The sequence below is a fragment of the Primulina tabacum genome, chromosome 7 (assembly GCF_025594145.1).
Source record: "Primulina tabacum isolate GXHZ01 chromosome 7, ASM2559414v2, whole genome shotgun sequence".
Classification (NCBI taxonomy): domain Eukaryota; kingdom Viridiplantae; phylum Streptophyta; class Magnoliopsida; order Lamiales; family Gesneriaceae; genus Primulina; species Primulina tabacum.
In genome coordinates this window covers 10,348,654-10,365,928 of record NC_134556.1, presented here as the reverse complement: position 1 = coordinate 10,365,928, position 17,275 = coordinate 10,348,654, and the positions used below count along the sequence as shown (strand labels likewise).

Sequence of the window (17,275 nt, the reverse complement as noted above, 5' to 3'; positions counted from 1 at the left end):
TGAAAAAAAAAACTCGGATATAAATTTAAATAACACAATAAAATTAATTGTCAATATTATGTGTAAAACATGTCGTGGTAACAATATTAGGAATGAGGGTGAGTGGACAACCAACCATTCATACTAACTATTTATATTTTTATTGCTTATTTAAACAAAATTAGGAAATTTTTGTTAAAAATAAACTCAACTTTTTATATATATTTGAATAAACGAACCGTTATTTTAATTTATATTATTTTGTTTGTCCCCGCTACACATATTGACACATCCCATGATTAAAGCAATAAATTACAAATATAACTTATTATGTTAAATTACCACGAAATGAAGTTATCGTAAATTATAATTTAATTTTATTAGAATGTTAATATTATCAATTTTAATTTTTTTAAAAAAAATTCACTAGTTTTTTTGCTAATATATTAATTAATATTAAAATAATTTGATAAATTTTTTATTATTCACATATCTAATAAAAATATTATGCGCTTTTATTTACCCAAAAAAATGTAAATATTATGTCTTTTTTGTAATTTTTTCTTCTCCTTTACTAGAAAGAAAGATGGAGTAAATATTAATCTTCAAATAAAATAAAATAAACGTATTAAATATTAATTAAATAAGATAAAAATTATCGAATTCCCATTTAGAATTGAAGAAAAACCATTCAACTATTATCAAATCGGGTCAACCTATTGGAAAACAAAGAAAAGAAGTCCATCCAAATTAATATATAGCTTGTAATAAATTTATATTATATAAAAAAACAATAATTTAATTTAATTAACTACCAAAATAGATGTATTTAATATAATCCAACATAATGAATAAATAAAATTTGTACGCAGCAGCAATCTCTCTTTTCCACAAACCAACAAAGCGAAGGAAAAAAAAAAAGAAAGACTGGTGTATTGTGTATTTCCTCTCCTCGATTCATGAAGTGTATAATTTTCTGAAAGAAGAAAAGAAAACCCAGGTTTTACTCTCTCCATTCCCTTCTTCTCGTATGTTTATACAAGGTTCGTATGCATATTGGATGAACAAACTGTTTGTATTTTTCTTGCGTCTTTGTATGACCACTTGTGATGTGTTTGTTGTTTTCTTTTCTTCGCATTCCATACCCATTTTCCCAGCTTTCTTTCACGCGTGTCTTTCATGCTTGTCTTACTTACATCTGTTTGTGTGCGTGTTTTGTGTGTTGAAGATGTTTTCTTGGCTTCAGAGAGACGGTGGTTGTGGGAATATAACGAGTTCTCAAGTGTTTGAGGTGTTAAATTTGGTGGGATCACATTGGTATTTCCAGTGAAGTTGGTGCTTTATTCAGAGTTGGGATTTTTTTGCATCTTTTTTGTTTTGAATTTCGGCTTTGCTCGGTATTTGTCCATGAAATTGGAAGTTGCTAAAATTAAGGTTCTTGGCTTGGCTTGGTTCGATTGGGAATTGAGATTGACTTGGGTTTTCTTGGTCTGGGATCATTGAGTTTTTGGTGATACCGATGTTGTCTCTTATGTCTTGAAAAATAGGTCTGACGTTTTCTTTCATTGATGTTTGCTTGCTGGCTTTTGAAAATTTTGTTCTCCAGAGGATACGTTTTTCAAGCGATACGATTTCCAAGTAAACGATTGCGAGTTTTCTTTTGTTTTTCACTTTATGCAGTTGTATTTTGTGGCAAATTTTATATTTATTATCTGTTATTTGTTTCTAAACCTTAAATCATGGCAAAAATTCCATCTTGCATTTGATATTGTTTGCCTCTCCACAGCATGCTAACAAGAAGCATCTGAAGTTCCAAACTTGTTCCTCCGATTCCTTACATTGCTGTGCATCTATTATATTTCCTGTTTGTTATAAAGGTTATTTATAAACAAACAACTGGAGCATCGTGTTTATTCGATAATTCTGCATGTCATCTCATATTTAGAACAAACACAGCTCTTTTTTATTAAAATCCCAAGTTACATTATTCTGCTAGTTTACGAGTTTCTTTATTCCAATTATCCAAGATCAATTTGTATCAATTGATGCGTTACTATTTCTGTTATTTTACCAATGTTTCTGTAACTTTCTATAGACTCGTGTGAAGCTACTATTTCTGTTATTTCTAATAGAAAATTGTCATGTCCACGACAGATGGCATCAGTTCATGTAGATCAAAATAGAGATTGTTCTGATAAGATGAACGATGTGCAGTTGAATCCATTAAATTTTGATGACTTCGGTGAGACGGAGACCTTACCTCGAATTTCATCTAATTCTGCTGACTCATGTGACGAGTTTGGGGAGCCAGATATTCTTCCTCGAATTGGAGATCAGTATCAAGTTCAAATTCCAGATCTTATTGGAGCTTCCAGTTATATCTCTCAAAATACCTTGATTGGCTCGCCAGTTCCTTCAACATCCACGGATCAGGTGAAGAAAGAAGTCAAAATAGAGACTTATTCAGAACAAAAGAATGTCGTTAAAAGTGAGACTGATTCAAATTGCGACATCTTAAACATCGGTAATAATCCTTTATATCATCCAAAGAATCCTATAGGGAAGTCACATGACCTATCATCGATAGAGAAATTACGTCAGTGCGGTGATCAAGGGGATCTCATGGCTCCTGGATTATCAAGTGAATATTGGAGTGATGCTGAAAAGGCTGGCTTTCTTCTTGGTCTATATGCGTTTGAGAAGAATTTTGTTGAGGTGAGGCGGTTCATTGAAACAAAAGAAATGGGTGTGATACTATCATTTTATTATGGGGAATTTTATGGTACCAATGTCTACCGTAAATGGTCGGAAAGCCGAAAGACAAAAAGCAAGAAATGTGTTTATGGCCGGAAGATATTTTCTGGATTGAGGCAGCAGGAGCTGCTATCTCGTATACTTCCTGGTTTGTCTGAAGATTGTCAAAGCGCCTTATTGGAGGTACTGCTGAAATTTATTTTGGTGTAAACTCAACGATGACAGACTTCCATGCATAAAAGCATATATAACGGGAGGACTATTTTAAAATTCTACTAATGTTTGCATTTTATCCTATGACAGGTGTGTAAGAGATTTGGGGATGAAAAAATGTCACTAGCCGAGTATGTTACTTCTTTGAAGGCCATGATTGGTATGGGTGCTCTTGTGGAAGCTGTTGGGATTGGTACAGGAAAACAAGATCTTACAAGAATGGCCATGGAACCTTCAAGGTCCAATCAAGCTGCCCAAATGCGGTCTGAGATACCTACTGGAAAAGCATGTTCCTCTCTTACAACCGATGAAATCATTAAATTCCTAAGCGGAGACTACAGATTGAGCAAAGCTCGGTCAAACGATTTGTTCTGGGAAGCAATTTGGCCACGTTTGTTGGCGAGAGGTTGGCACTCGGAGCAGCCTAAAGATCAGGCATATACTGTTGGTTCTAAGCATTGTTTGGTTTTCCTTGTACCTGGTGTTCAGAAATTCTCAAGAAGGACACTTGTGAAAGGAGATCACTATTTTGACTCGGTGACTGACGTTTTAAGTAAAGTTGCTAAAGAGCCAGAGTTAATTGAGCTCCACACTGAAGAAGATGGCAATAACAAGGACCAAGAAGATCATAAATGCACTAGTGGAAGGGAGGTGGAAGAAGATGATAGTGATGAGTCTTCAAGACAACGACATTTTTATCTCCAACCTCGAACTCCTATTCGTAATTCTGGTGCGATCAAGTTTACTGTTGTAGATACAAGCCTCTCTGATGGCAAAGTAAGAGAAATAAGAAGCCTTCCGACTGAACTTTCTAATATTTTGACTTGTGGGAAACGAACAACTGTCGTGGATGAGGATTCCTCTGATGAGAGTGCATATGAATCTGAAACTATCAGCAATGTTTTGCTTAATGCCTCTGTGGTGGATAAGGTTGGTGTCAGATCAAATAAATCTGGTGCAGAAATGCTGCCTGGCAGGAAAGACCATGTAGGTGGTACAATGCATCGAGATTCTCATGATGTTTCTAGCGATATCTCTCTCATTAGCCTGAAGAAAAAGAAGAATTTACGTGAGAATAAGGAATCAAGAAAGATAGTAGCACCCGTGTTGAGCCGGAAGCTGAAGAAAGGAAATAAGCCATATACGGCTCCCACCACAAAACAGTGTAGGAAATTAATTTCTGGTTGTCGTGAGGAAACTAGAGACCATATGACACGTACTTTGGCATCCACCAGATTGGATAATGAGATTTCGAGTTGCTGCTCAGGGATTCACGACTCTACTGAGAATTTTTCTTCTGAGACGGGACCATGTCAGAATAAGTTGGCATCCACCGCTTCACCAAATGGTAGTGCCAATGAGAATGTAGAATGTAATCCTAATACCTCTATTCACTCGACAGAATTTGCTCTAGTGAACCCGCATTCTCAGACGTTGATCGACCTTAACTTGCCTCAAGTTTTCCCGGACGTAGAGAATGGTGTCTTCACTACTGAGTCAAGTAAAGAGCAAGATAACTGTATACACAAGACAGATGAACAACGTTTACCAAAGGTGTCCCTTATCCAGGCCACATCTGAGCAGCAGTCAACAGTGAATTCTCTGAGACATGGCACAAGGAACCGACCTCCAACAACTAAAGCTCTGGAAGCTCGAGCGAATGGATATTTGACCTGTAAATAGAAGGCGGAAAAGTAAGGACACCGGTTGGCAAGAAGATCCATCGTCAAGACCTTTGCAGCGCAACTGTGTTAGGGTAGGTCACGATGAGTCGTCCGCCTGCATTTTTGGCAATTTTCAGAGTGAAAAAGCTGAGAATGGTGCACTTGATAGTGGAAATGGTAACATGCTTAGCAAACTTCAAACACAGCCTGTGGCAAATGAGGAGTCGGTTGAGGACAAGTTGGCTCGGAACTCAAGCCACGGGAACTGAAATTCATGCTGATGATTTTACCCGTAGTCATATGCTTGGGAGTTCTTGGGACATTGAACAGATGATATTCCACCGTTGGAGATTATGCTCTGCATAATCGCATTGCTCATGCTGTTAACAATCAGAAAATCCATATGGATAAGCTTCTTGTTTTATTTTATTTTCCTTTAAAGTGTAATGTTTACATGAATTTTGTTCATATCTCCATATTCTTATTCCTTGTGTCTACTATTTACTTTTTTCTGAAGTCTAATGATTATAGTATTATTTACAAATTGCAAGATAGAATCAGAGGTCGAGTTTTGCGCGCCAAACAGTAACATGTATGTAATGCTTATCAGATACAAAACGTGAAAACCTGTGAACAATTCCCGAATCAAATCATATTAGAAACCAGCGCTATTTCTTTAGGGGGGATGATAAGTCTAGAAGTGAGGGGATAAAATGGAAAAAGAGAGTTCATTAAATGAAACGAATGAAGGGCTAAAGAAAGGGCCCAAAAAGAGAGAACCGATAAATTCAAATCAAAAGGGACTGCAGCCAGTCCGATGAAAATTCATAAGCAACAAAGGTTACAGCACTAGCAGGCGCTGCTTTGACAACAGATGGGGTGATGCCCTTATAAAGACCGGCCCAACCCTCTGCCTGCAAAATTTGCTTGAGAGCATGATACATATTTCTGTAAGCGTGATGCTTTACTCCAGCTCCATATCTTGGATCCCTTCGCAGTCCTTCTATCTGCAAATGAATTACTCGTGAATATGAGGTAAAATGGGGACAAGAGATCAATAATCTAACCATGTATAAGTGATATTAGATCATACATATCTCCACTGTAAAGGCTGATATAACAAAGAAGCCAGAAGTCAATGTTGTGTAAAACCCAGTATTGGGACTCGGGCATTGGTGGTCGGGGAGAATCTTAAATCCAGATCATTGTCCCTAACAAAGTTGTTAAAAGTGTGCACCTGGCTGCGCATCGCCGCCAATGTAATAACCCAGGCGCAGCACTTGAAACTTATGCTGCGCGCCTCTGTCTAGGGGCGAGACATCCGAGAGACGCAGAAACGTGCACTTTAAAGAAGTGAGCTGATATTTTGTAGTTAAATAAAAAGTAACTCAAGTCCAACCAATTTTGAAGCCCGATTAGCAAATTCATGGCTATTTAATGATAAAAAAACCATATTGCCACTCATTAATGCAAGACATTTTTATCAGAAAATTCAGAAGTCCTCTGTGCAAACTTTTATTGTAATATTCCCCTTATTGTCACTATTTTTATCGAATATGATTATCTAAAATGTTACAGCTCCTCATAGTATCACCGTTATAAATCAAATTGTGTTTTTTAGTTAAAGAAAAAAAGATAAAGAAAAACTAAAACAGAAAAAACAAACATATTTGAAGAAAGAGAAGCCAATAATATGGGTTTGCGACACAAATATGTTTTCCATCACAATGTAAGTCCTTGTCATTCAATGATCTAATTTTTTCTACACTCATGACTCACCATTGTTCTCGAAGATGACGAGGTTGATATAGTTGATGAGGATGAAGAGGAATTTGATATTTATATATTTAAAGTTTTTTTTCTTTATATACTATGAATGTATGACTTATTCATAAATTTATGTCGAATGTACTTTACTTTAATAAAACGTACGCTTCGTCTTGTGACTCGAGCTCGGGCTCCAGGGTACCCCAATGCCTTAAATAACTATGGTCCCTAATCATCTCCCACTCATTTCACTTTGGGCCTATGTCTATCACATTAGTGTTTTCCTCGGTTAGATTAGACCCGTTCTACCTTAAGAGATATGGCTTGATCCCCTCCATGTATCATGTTTCAAATCTATATATACAGGTTGTGATATGCCTCAAACTTCTGTCGCTTAACAAATTTTCTGGAAAAAACAAAACAACAGCTAAATAAGGCGAGGCGTATCACCTGAAATCTTTTCTTAACAACATCAAGGGGATGGCACACAGTTTTAGCGCATGTTCCAGCAGCCAAGCCGCAAACAAATAGCTGGAAGCCAGTGAGGGAATCATCAGTTTGTCTCGTATAAGATCGGTCGTGGTTCCAAGCCTAGAGGATGGAAAGAACCAAATCAAGCCTAAGTTACATCCAGTTTTTACTATTTAATGACAAAACTATTATCATTCATTACAAAGACGAGTAAAGAGAATAGTGCACCATTGTCCACCGTTTGAATGTATCATAGGTTCCGAAATGCAAACCAGCATATGGAACTATCTCAATCAGTGTAGGTGTCAATCCAGCATACAAACCTCGAATGCCCCGAGTTTCAAGTATGCCAACAAATGCAGCCCGCATGTTAGGGTAAACCTGATATCGCAAAACACCTTAATTATATACAAGCAATCATACACACTTCACGTGTGAAAATATCGAATAATAATTTTTTGTTTTTATCAAATTTAGAAAATTGTTAAAATGTATAGAGAAAAACTCCCATTAAGTTTAAAAATTATATGGATAAATAACAAAAATAAATTATAATATTTATGAAACTACCCCATTTTATACTTGTTATTTTAATTGAGCTTTTCGATTCCGTCTGTAACTAGTACAGTAACTCCAAGCCGACAATATTAGCAGATAAAATACCGAGTGTTGAGTGTTTTGATATCAAACCTCATAACTCATGGAAAAATATGATCTTTTCAACTCAAAATATTGATTGATGAAAGCTCAATACCTTTGGCTCTCCTTGTGAAGCTAGAACGGTTCTTAGAAGATCAAATGGATAGGAACCTATAGTAGCAGCACAGCCTGCGAATCCCCCGCTAACAAATGAAAGGTATGGGCTTAAATTAATGTGATCTTCTGCAAAAACGAAATAAAAAGGAGACATGCTATTAGAAACTTTACTGTAAAAATAATTTATAATTCCATTCACCTCAACAAAAAAACTCTCCCTCTAGAGCATATATCCTCTACTTATGTCTTTCGTGCTTTTTTTTTTGCCTCCCAAAAGTCAGCATTGTCGAGTTGGAAGGTTTGACAGGATCCTACTCTACTGGCAAGTTACATTGTCTACGGATGTAGGAAATATGAATACCAACACCATGAAGTAAAAAATTAAGTTTTGAAGGAAAAATCCAATTAAATAATTCATGTTTATAAGAGGAATTGATGTTATACATTTATTTAATTTTTTTGCATTTATAATCAATCATATAAAAAAATCATATATCTAATTACCTAGTTAAAATAGAAACCTAACGTAATTTAGTTTCAAATATTTTCCTCATTTTCCTTTTCTTTAGTAGAATCAAGGTGTAACCACAGCATCCATGCATGCATTTGTTTTAATAAAAACCAACAATAGATTTCATAGCATGTTAACATAGATGATGGACTCTACATGCTTTCTTCATGATCGTTGGGTATTAAAATATTGTATCCAAGCGAAACAATGAACCAACCTAAGCTACAACAGAAACTTCAACCTTATAAACGGAGAGGAGGAAAACAAAATTCAGTAGACACTGTAGTTAAACAATTGACATATCAATTGTGAAGAACAGCCGAAGCAGAAGCGGAAGCGGAAGCGCGGAAGTGGAGACATTACTACACACCTGACTTCGAAGAACCAGAAACTAAAGTCTTCACTTTGTGCAAAACAGCAAATTGAATAGCTGTATATGGCATAACCATCAGTAGGGCTGGAACATTTCCCCTCCAAAACCCCTGTGATGGAAAAAATTTGAGAACGAGGCAGGCTTGATAAAACTATCATGCAAAAGAACCACGAGCCGGTGGAAGCATAAACCATGGTTTATCCATGGAAAATCAATTTAAATATATATGATATACTATTTAAACCAGTTTATGAACTAATCATTATAGGGTTATATAAAAATTGATTATTATTATAAAAAAAATCACTCCCACTGAACCAGATCATAATGTTATCTACCCTTACTTAGATGTTTTAATTGCAGTGATCCAAATGGATGAGTTTACACAATGTAACCTAAAAATTATTCCAAAATAAAATAAATCTTAGTTCATGAGTAATAATACCCGTAAACCTTCCTCCCTAAATATGTCCTTGGTCGCTTGCAGCATCCCAGTATATTTTGATGGACCATTTGCATCTCGGCGAAGTGAAGCCCACTGTGAAATGGGTTCCAGCTGAACCTGCATATATAAATAATAAATCTCATCGAATAATTTCACTCATCTTCATGTACAGGTATGAGAACACACAAATATATACGTTTACATGTGTCAGAAAGAGTTTAATAATTAGATAACTCAACAAGAATCCCTTTACTGAAACGCTCAGTCACAACACAACTAATCAGCCAAACAACAGGATAACACAAACAATACAGCTATTTGACCAAGTTTACTAAACCACATTTTTTTGTGTCACTATTAGTTACTGTAAAGTTCAAACTAACACTTTTAAGTAAAAAAAAAACTCTACCTGAAATCTGATTTTAATTACATCCAGTGGTGACGTGGCAGTTCTTGATACAGCACCTGATATTGCACCCGCGGTGGCATGAATCAAAGGCCCTTTCAGCTTCCCCTGATCTTCCATTCACCTCCTTCAATACACTACAAAAACCTACAAAAAAATCTCAAATTTTCATGAACCAGCCCCCGCTCTCATCAATTTCACATTGCTTCCCAAATCGACACCCAGAATCCAGATACCAGGAAAAGTAAAAAAAAATCTTACACCAAGTCCCAACAAATGAAAACTGCACTAAAACATTAAAAAGGCGCTAATTTTTTGTCAGAATCATAAAAAAGTACAGGTTTGTTTAATATATGCTCACTAGTGGACAAATGGTAAGCATTTGCAGGCAAAGAACAAACCGTTAAACGAATAAAGATAATATTTTTCTCCTCTTAGAAATTTGAGAAAAAAAAAACACATACCTGCGCGAACGAGGGAAGAAAGAGAGCAGCCACCATTGACAATCTGAGAGAGTCGAAAATGTTTTGAATCTATATGTTCGTGCCAGAAGCAAAAAACTGGGTTCTTTAGGAATTTTCTGCAAAAAAATTTCAACCTTTGGGTGCGGTGAAAGCCCCGATGTCGAGGCCTTGCAAAGAGTATTCCCGATCTAGTTTACCACTAAAAAGTAATATATTTATATGTTTCTAAAATAATATTAAATAATTAAAAACAATATATATAAATAAATAACAAAAGAATTTAAGATAAATAAAAGTATATTATATCACATACATATAAATATCTATTAATTTAATATACTAAATTAATAAATAGAATAAGCACATATCTAAATATTATATTAACTAATGGAAAGTATTTAAGAATCAATTGATTTTAATAACATTTATGTGTCACCTTTTTAGGTCAATAATTGGCTATGTGTGACTCACTCACTTCATTTTCTATTATAAATAGACCACTTGAAACGCATTTTCTCATATCAAAATGTGAAAATTTGTGGGATTGATAGAAGATAGGAGATTGAGAAGAAGCTAAAGAATAAGAAATAAGGGAGATTGAGAGAAAAATAGCAAATCATCTCCGAAAATTCCGAAAGATTTGGATAACACTCCTATTTCACCCAGAAATCAAAGTGTATAGGAGTTGTAACAATATCATCAATCGATTATCACTTCTGTTTTCACATGAAAGTTGTTCAAAATATTTCTTAGTTCAGAAATTCGTCGGTCGATCATGCCGACAGTCGCCGTAAGTACTTTTTTAGTCATCCAAAGTGAGTTTGACAGTCATTTTAGTTTTTGAAATTTCGTCATTCATCCGATCCGAATTTTAAAAAGTGTTAAACATGAAACTTGTGGGAAATAACAAGACGCATCTCCTGTAAAATTTTCGATCGTGATGTGTTTCATGAATGTTCCGTCTTCCGAATGATTCTGCATATTTTTAGGCATTTTGGAAAATTTGATGATTTTTGGATGTGTATTTTAATTGTTATGAATTTTTGAAGTATTAATCAAAACTTCCTCGTATAATTTTTGTATAAAAATGAGTTTTAAAATTATTCCGACATCTACTACCAGTTCTAACAGTGTAAAATCCTTTAAATGATATTTATAAGAATTATCTTGTCGCGGGATCGACAATTAAAGTGAATAGTAATCTACTGAGTTGAGGTTTTCCTACTTGTTTCTTCAGTAATAAAGTTTGGCATTTGGCCTGGAATTTACAATAAAGTTTATGAACTGCTGATTTATTCATATATGCATCATGTTGTACATGTCACAAACTATAAGTCATATTGTATTTGCATATTTGAATATCTAGATTTATTCGCTCTTGATTGGTTACCGATCGGCTATTATTGATTGAATGACTAAATGAATGACTGACTGAATGAATTGAGCCTGAACAACAGTCTATGTACATGATTTTTAGTCCACTGGACAACATGCCTTCTGCATAGAAATGTGAGCTTGATGAACAACATGTTTAAAATCTCGTATATGGTTCATCTGAACAACGTGTCTTCAGTCCAGAAATGTGAGTTCACTTTGGTTCATAAATATATGACCGATTGTATGGATTTTACTTGAGTATGAGGGAAAAGTGCAACACCGAATGCTTACACTATTCACTTCAGAGTCCTAAATAGTCACTGCATGTCACTTGACATGATATTTTCATAATGATACGTTATTGCTGATACATGTCATTTCATATTGAATTACTGCACTGATATATTATCATTTGATTCGTGAACTATATTTAAAGCCAAATTTTTCCCTGACAAAGTCCCAAAGACTTAACCTTCATTTTCTTTTTGTTTATTGTAAATTTCAGTTAAATGATTCAAAATTCGAAATAGGACATAAATTAGGAAAATGAAAATGTTGACTTAGAAAGATCGTGACCCTTCCGTTGAATTCATATTTTCGTAATCTTTTGCAAAATCAAGAATTGTACTTGCTTTCGCTATTGCAAGTAAATGTAACTGCATATATATGGTATCAAGTTTTAATAATCAGTTAAGCACATATATCGTTCCTGCATGGAGTGTAATTTAAAATTATATTAAGTACCATAATTAAAATAGTCAATATTTATTTAGAAAATTAACGCAAATTGTAATTATTATCTACTAATTAATATTAATTCAACCGCACAAGCACGATTAAAATAGTTAAAAGAGGAATCTAGATGTGCAATTTTATTTGATTTTTACTATATTAAATTGTTGTTAACATTTATATTCATAAATTCGACTCTTTTACTACCCAAGAATTCTCAAATATTCTTATTTCCTTCTTGAGTGATAAATATGAATTAATTATCTAATATCGATTCTAATATCCTTATTAAAAATAAAATATTAAATAATTTAAATAGTACAATAATTATTTCAATAGATTCGATGGAATTATAGGTATTTCGAACTCTATAAACACCAACAATGTATTTTTCTATAATCTTATTCAAAATCTCATATCTCAAGTGACAGATCTCAAATAAATGTGATAATCCAATTATAGATCAAGTGATTGAATGCAAAAATTCCGAAAAACACAAATAAACTAAGAAGAAAATTGAACATATAAATAAACGATTCAAAAATATTGAATGTTAAAATATTTTAAGTTTCAGATTTTTACAAGTTAATCCATAAGAAAACTGAAGAACCTAACTGATCAAACAAATCGAGTAATCATAACTGAAGACTTCGTTTGAACTGAAATGGAAAAACCTTATCAACTGAATAATTCATAACTGATAGGATATCAGTTATAACAAATAATGCCCAGTTGAACTAGTCGGCTGATCAGTTGGCTCTTAATCAATTGGCCACATAATCAGTTGAATTATCAGCCGATAGACTGACAGATCATACCAAAGCAGAACAGATGAATCAGAACAGAACAGTTTGAATATCTCGTACTACTGTCAGATAAAGTAACTAGACAATGATTCAACAGATATTTGTCATTAAATTCATTCAATACAACCGTTGGGATAGAAGAATATATATAGCTGATCGAATCAGTTGAAGAAGATCGGTGAAACACATGAAACGAACAACCTACAATTTTCAATCAGTTGCGATACATTTCTTGATTTTTTTCTCAGTTTACAGATCGCACTTTTAGCTCTAAATTCATTGTATTTATTCGTAGCAATCAGGCTACTAGTTAGAGCGATTCAGTTTATTACTATAAAAGTATTGATAGACTAAGAGTTTGGGAGTGTGTAAGACCAGCTGAAGTGGATTATTACAATCTGTTGTAATATATCAAAGTCTTTTAGTAAAAACATATCCTTATGATTAGTAAAAACCTATCCTTGTGATAGAAGGGGTGAAGTAGGAGCATTTGAAGTCTCCAAACATCCGTAAAAATTTGTATGCTCATTTCAGTTATGTTGTCAGTTTTACATTATATCATTCCGTAGTATTCAATCTATATTTCAGTCTAATTCCATATTTTTATCAGTTGGCTGATTTATATCGATAAATAATATTTCAGGATCAGTTCTTCAAAGAACTGATTCATATTCTAAACAAGGAACAAAAATAAAAAGTATTTATTCAACTCCCCCTTCTAAACATTCTAACTACCTTAACCGATCATGACAAGTGGTATCAAAGCAGTTATTTTTGTCTTGAATACTCTCACGCTCAAACTGATACTAAAAATCATGTCATCATTCAACAAGATTCTAATGTTCTCCATGGAAGAATTTGACTATTGGAAGATTGGAATGCAAGCTCATCTAGCTGCCTGACATGTGGTATGTCATAACAGATGGACCCATGAAGATCATGAAATCTAACACAACGGTTTCTTACTGATGGAGCACCATATCGAATAGAGAAGCCACAAGATGAGTGGACTTCAGAAGATAAGAGAAAGACTAACTTGGACAACGTTGCCAAGGACATCTTGTATAAGACTCTGGACAAAAACACTTTTACCAAAATCAAAATGTGTAAATCAGCTAAGAAAATCTGGGAAAAGCTGATTCAGCTATGTGAAGGAAATGAGCATACGAAAGAAAACAAGCTGTCAGTTGCTGTTTAGACATTTGATAACATCAAGATGAATGCCGGAGAATTGATGAATGGTTTTGATGAAAGAGTTAACGGCATAGTGAACGAACTGAATGTACTTGGAAGAGTGCACTTAAATAAATAGATTGCCCTGAAAGTAATGCGTGGCCTTCCCAAGGAGTGAGATGTTAAAACCATGGCCATGAGGGAATCTAAAGATTTGTACAAGATGGAATTACATGACCTATTTCCAGATCTGAAAGCCTATGAATTTGATATGCAAACCAGAGAAGGCGAGCAAAACATTCCACCAGTTACAACTTCTCTAAGCGCACTGAAACTGGAACCAGCAGTTTCAGTTGAGAAGTCATCAGAACAGCTAAGTAATGATACAATATCATTATTTGTGATAAAGTTTGGAAAGTTAATGAGAAAAAATCAAGGTTCCATTCAGAGAAACTGAAACGTCAACTACTCGTTTTTCTATAAAATATAATAGAATTTTTTTTCTTAAAACTTTCGGCCACATATATATATATATATATATATATATATATATATATACCTTTAAAATAATTTTTCACCATTTAAAATAAACTCACCAACTAATTATTTAAAAACCCAAAAGAGCACAATTCAAAACATGAAAACGTAAGGCGTCAACCAGACCTAAATTTAGCATTTTCCCCAAAATAAAGCATAAACATCTTAATCTTTCAAAAATATCTCAAAAGCATCATAAGTCATAAAATCTTTAAAGTAGACATAATCATAAACATAATTGTGGTAAACTAGAGAAGGTCATCGGGTTATGTGCACCATCAGTCCAGCTAGTTCAACCATCAAGTCCTCCATCAATTCATGCTCATCTCCATCGATCACACCTAATGAATATAATGACTCAGCAAACCTTAATCATAATAACAAGTAGTACATATACAATCACATGCATCACTAAATACTTTCACTAAAAATATCTTTTCATGAATATGAACTTTAAAATTTTTTCCTTTCATCATAAACTTTTCCATTCATCATTTATTTTTCTTTCGTTTCATCATATACGTATATGTTTATCTTTTTATTGAATTCAGATCTTCAATTGTGACTTTTGTATAAACCGTGGTCGATTGATCCATCTACGTATAACTACGGTACCGAGCAGCGGGGACATCAGCGAAAGTCTCACACGTCAAATGAGCCTCGATCTTACATATCATCGTATCATCATATCGTCGTATCGTCGTATTAGTCACAATCAATTCACCTCCTTTAACATTTCATATTTTCATCACTTATAAAAATTCATGCACATATAAATCATTTTTCTTTTAAACCAAGCATGCAACATTTTTTTTAACATTAACGTTTCATCATAAAATTTCATAAACATTTAACATTCATTACAAGATTCAAGGCACTGCCAGGACGTCTAACATTTTTCAGGTGTAAAATGATCGTTTTGCCTCTGAAACCCCAGCTTTTTTAATTTATCCTTATACCTCAAAACGATGACCAAAATCCATCCAAATTTAACATAACACCTTAAAAAAACCCATAAATATTCTTACACGTAAACTTAAGCTCCTCTACTAATTTTTTAATTTGTTTTAAAACTTAAACGAACATCCCAATTTTAACCCGAACGAACTCAAAATTTAACAAAACTTTACCAAACTTCAACCATAACTTATTCACACACAATCATACTATATACAACCTAAACAAGCCAATTACGATGTTTGAACACGCCTAGAACAGCCGCTGAAATTTCTGCCCTATCTAACTCGAGCCCTAGCTTAACCACCCCATGCAACCTTCGACCCTAGCCCTTAGCCAACCCGTCCAGACACTAACCAACCCTATTAGGACCATGAGCCACCCCTAGGGACCCTATTGGACAGAACCTAACCAGCCTAGAAGCCGAAGCCACTCGACCCGTCGCCCTCAAGCCATACGTGACCCTTCCTCACCTCCCAGCCCCGTTGCCTTCAAACCAGCCCTCGTGTAGCCTATATAGGACCATAGCTCAGACCTATTAAGACCCCTGGACTTGACCTAATAGCAGATAGCAGCCGCATGCACCTAGGAAGCAAAATCGCAACCCTAGCCCATGCAACTCCTAGTTTTCGTTCAGCTTTGTTGCCTCCTTGTCCAGCCCTTATGCAGCCCCCTATATGGCTCCTAAACCCTCTGAAATTCATCCCTTCCCCTATGATGGCAGCCCCTTTATGCATCATAAGCAAGAGTTTTAAAATATGAAAACTCTATTTTTATCATGTTTATGCCATAAAAATGAAAATAAAAGAAGTGTAACATGTTTTTCATGCAATCATGTATCAAAACATATAATATGGTGTGAAAGATGAGTGAAGGAAGATTAAGATGTGCCTTTGCGTTTATTACGCTCGAAAAACGACTTGCAATGCGAGGGACGTCGATGTAGGGAGGACTTTACTGAATTTTCCTTCAAATTTCGTGAGTTTCCTCATAAAAATTTCATGTGATGTGTGTGGTTGAGTGCTGATGGAGAGTCCTAGTATTTCCTAGGGTGAGGGGCGTGTGTTTTGAATGAAATAAAAGAGCTTGGAAGCCTGATTATTTTATTTAAAAATACATGATGCAAGTTTAGGTCCATTAACCTAGTATGATATGCTCATTAGATAATATTTAAAAATTTTGTTTAGGTTGCTTTTCTAAAATAATAACCGAGCTTCTAAAAATTCCATATTTTCGTCAAAGATTGATTGTCAGTTTAAAATACGACTCGACGCGTAAAAACACCTCAAAATACCTTATTTTCTAAAATATCTAATAAAATATACCATATATTAAATAATTAAAATAATCATTTAGTAAAAATATTTTCTCTTATAAGGTCACCGGTCTCCGTTCTTCGATCACGTCTCGAATCACATTTAAAACACAGTTTTGTGCATTCTAGTAGAAAACTAATTTTTAAACATGTAAACATGTCTGCCACATTTAATTAATGCAAATTTAAAATACATAAGAAATTTGATAACTTGCAAGCATGTGGTTCACATGGACCTTCAATTTTTCGGGACGTTACAATATATCCCCTTTAAATTGAATTTTATCCCCGAAATTCTCTTATCCTCGATAATCAAAAAGTTTAGACTCTTAATTCTAGTATCCCAATAATCCACACTTCTGCTGCGCCACTCTGATAAAATAATTTTTAGGTTGCCCTTATATCTTCTCAATCGTAATTAAATATGCCTTCAAGATCCTCGTTTGCGAATCATGACTTAAAACGACCCATGGTGACTTAGTTGTATTTTACTATAACCTCGAATTTCGACTTTTTTTAACAATTCTTAGTATTAGAAATGGAGGTCCAAACTTATCGTATCTTACTTTCCTTAT

The 17,275-nt window shown here is 34.4% G+C and overlaps 2 protein-coding genes across 5 annotated transcripts; one reads left to right on the top strand and one right to left on the bottom strand.

Moving 5' to 3' along the window:
• Positions 1-857: 857 nt before the first annotated feature.
• LOC142551133 (uncharacterized) lies at positions 858-5,316 on the top strand. 3 transcript variants are annotated; one of them, XM_075660193.1, is made up of 3 exons: positions 858-979; positions 2,134-2,916; positions 3,037-5,316. In XM_075660193.1, exons 2-3 carry the CDS (start codon positions 2,134-2,136, stop codon positions 4,627-4,629), a joined length of 2,376 nt encoding a protein of 791 aa, XP_075516308.1. In that variant the 5' UTR covers positions 858-979; the 3' UTR covers positions 4,630-5,316. The 3 variants fall into 3 exon arrangements, with proteins under 3 accessions (XP_075516308.1, XP_075516309.1, XP_075516310.1); XM_075660194.1 differs by having other exon boundaries at positions 909-1,022; XM_075660195.1 differs by having other exon boundaries at positions 909-1,026.
• An 8-nt stretch (positions 5,317-5,324) lies between these two features.
• On the bottom strand, positions 5,325-9,998 carry LOC142551134 (mitochondrial thiamine diphosphate carrier 2-like). 2 transcript variants are annotated; one of them, XM_075660197.1, is made up of 8 exons: positions 9,804-9,998; positions 9,343-9,486; positions 8,934-9,050; positions 8,486-8,597; positions 7,603-7,730; positions 7,051-7,229; positions 6,828-6,968; positions 5,325-5,617 (listed from the first exon to the last, which is right to left on the bottom strand). In XM_075660197.1, exons 2-8 carry the CDS (start codon positions 9,457-9,459, stop codon positions 5,614-5,616), a joined length of 798 nt encoding a protein of 265 aa, XP_075516312.1. In that variant the 5' UTR covers positions 9,460-9,486; positions 9,804-9,998; the 3' UTR covers positions 5,325-5,613. The 2 variants fall into 2 exon arrangements, with proteins under 2 accessions (XP_075516312.1, XP_075516311.1); XM_075660196.1 differs by having other exon boundaries at positions 7,077-7,229; positions 9,804-9,997.
• Between the last annotated feature and the right edge of the window lie 7,277 nt (positions 9,999-17,275).

Excerpts from the sequence above, each read along its gene's own strand:
- LOC142551134 (XM_075660196.1), bottom strand. The coding sequence starts at position 9,459 with ATGGAAGATCAGGGGAAGCTGAAAGGGCCTTTGATTCATGCCACCGCG. Across the intron at positions 9,051-9,342 it reads TAATTAAAATCAGATTTCAG|GTTCAGCTGGAACCCATTTC; the intron begins GTAGAGTTTTTT and ends TTATATATGCAG. Across the intron at positions 6,969-7,076 it reads CATTCAAACGGTGGACAATG|GCTTGGAACCACGACCGATC; the intron begins GTGCACTATTCT and ends TCCATCCTCTAG.
- LOC142551133 (XM_075660193.1), top strand. The coding sequence starts at position 2,134 with ATGGCATCAGTTCATGTAGATCAAAATAGAGATTGTTCTGATAAGATG. Across the intron at positions 2,917-3,036 it reads GTCAAAGCGCCTTATTGGAG|GTGTGTAAGAGATTTGGGGA; the intron begins GTACTGCTGAAA and ends ATCCTATGACAG.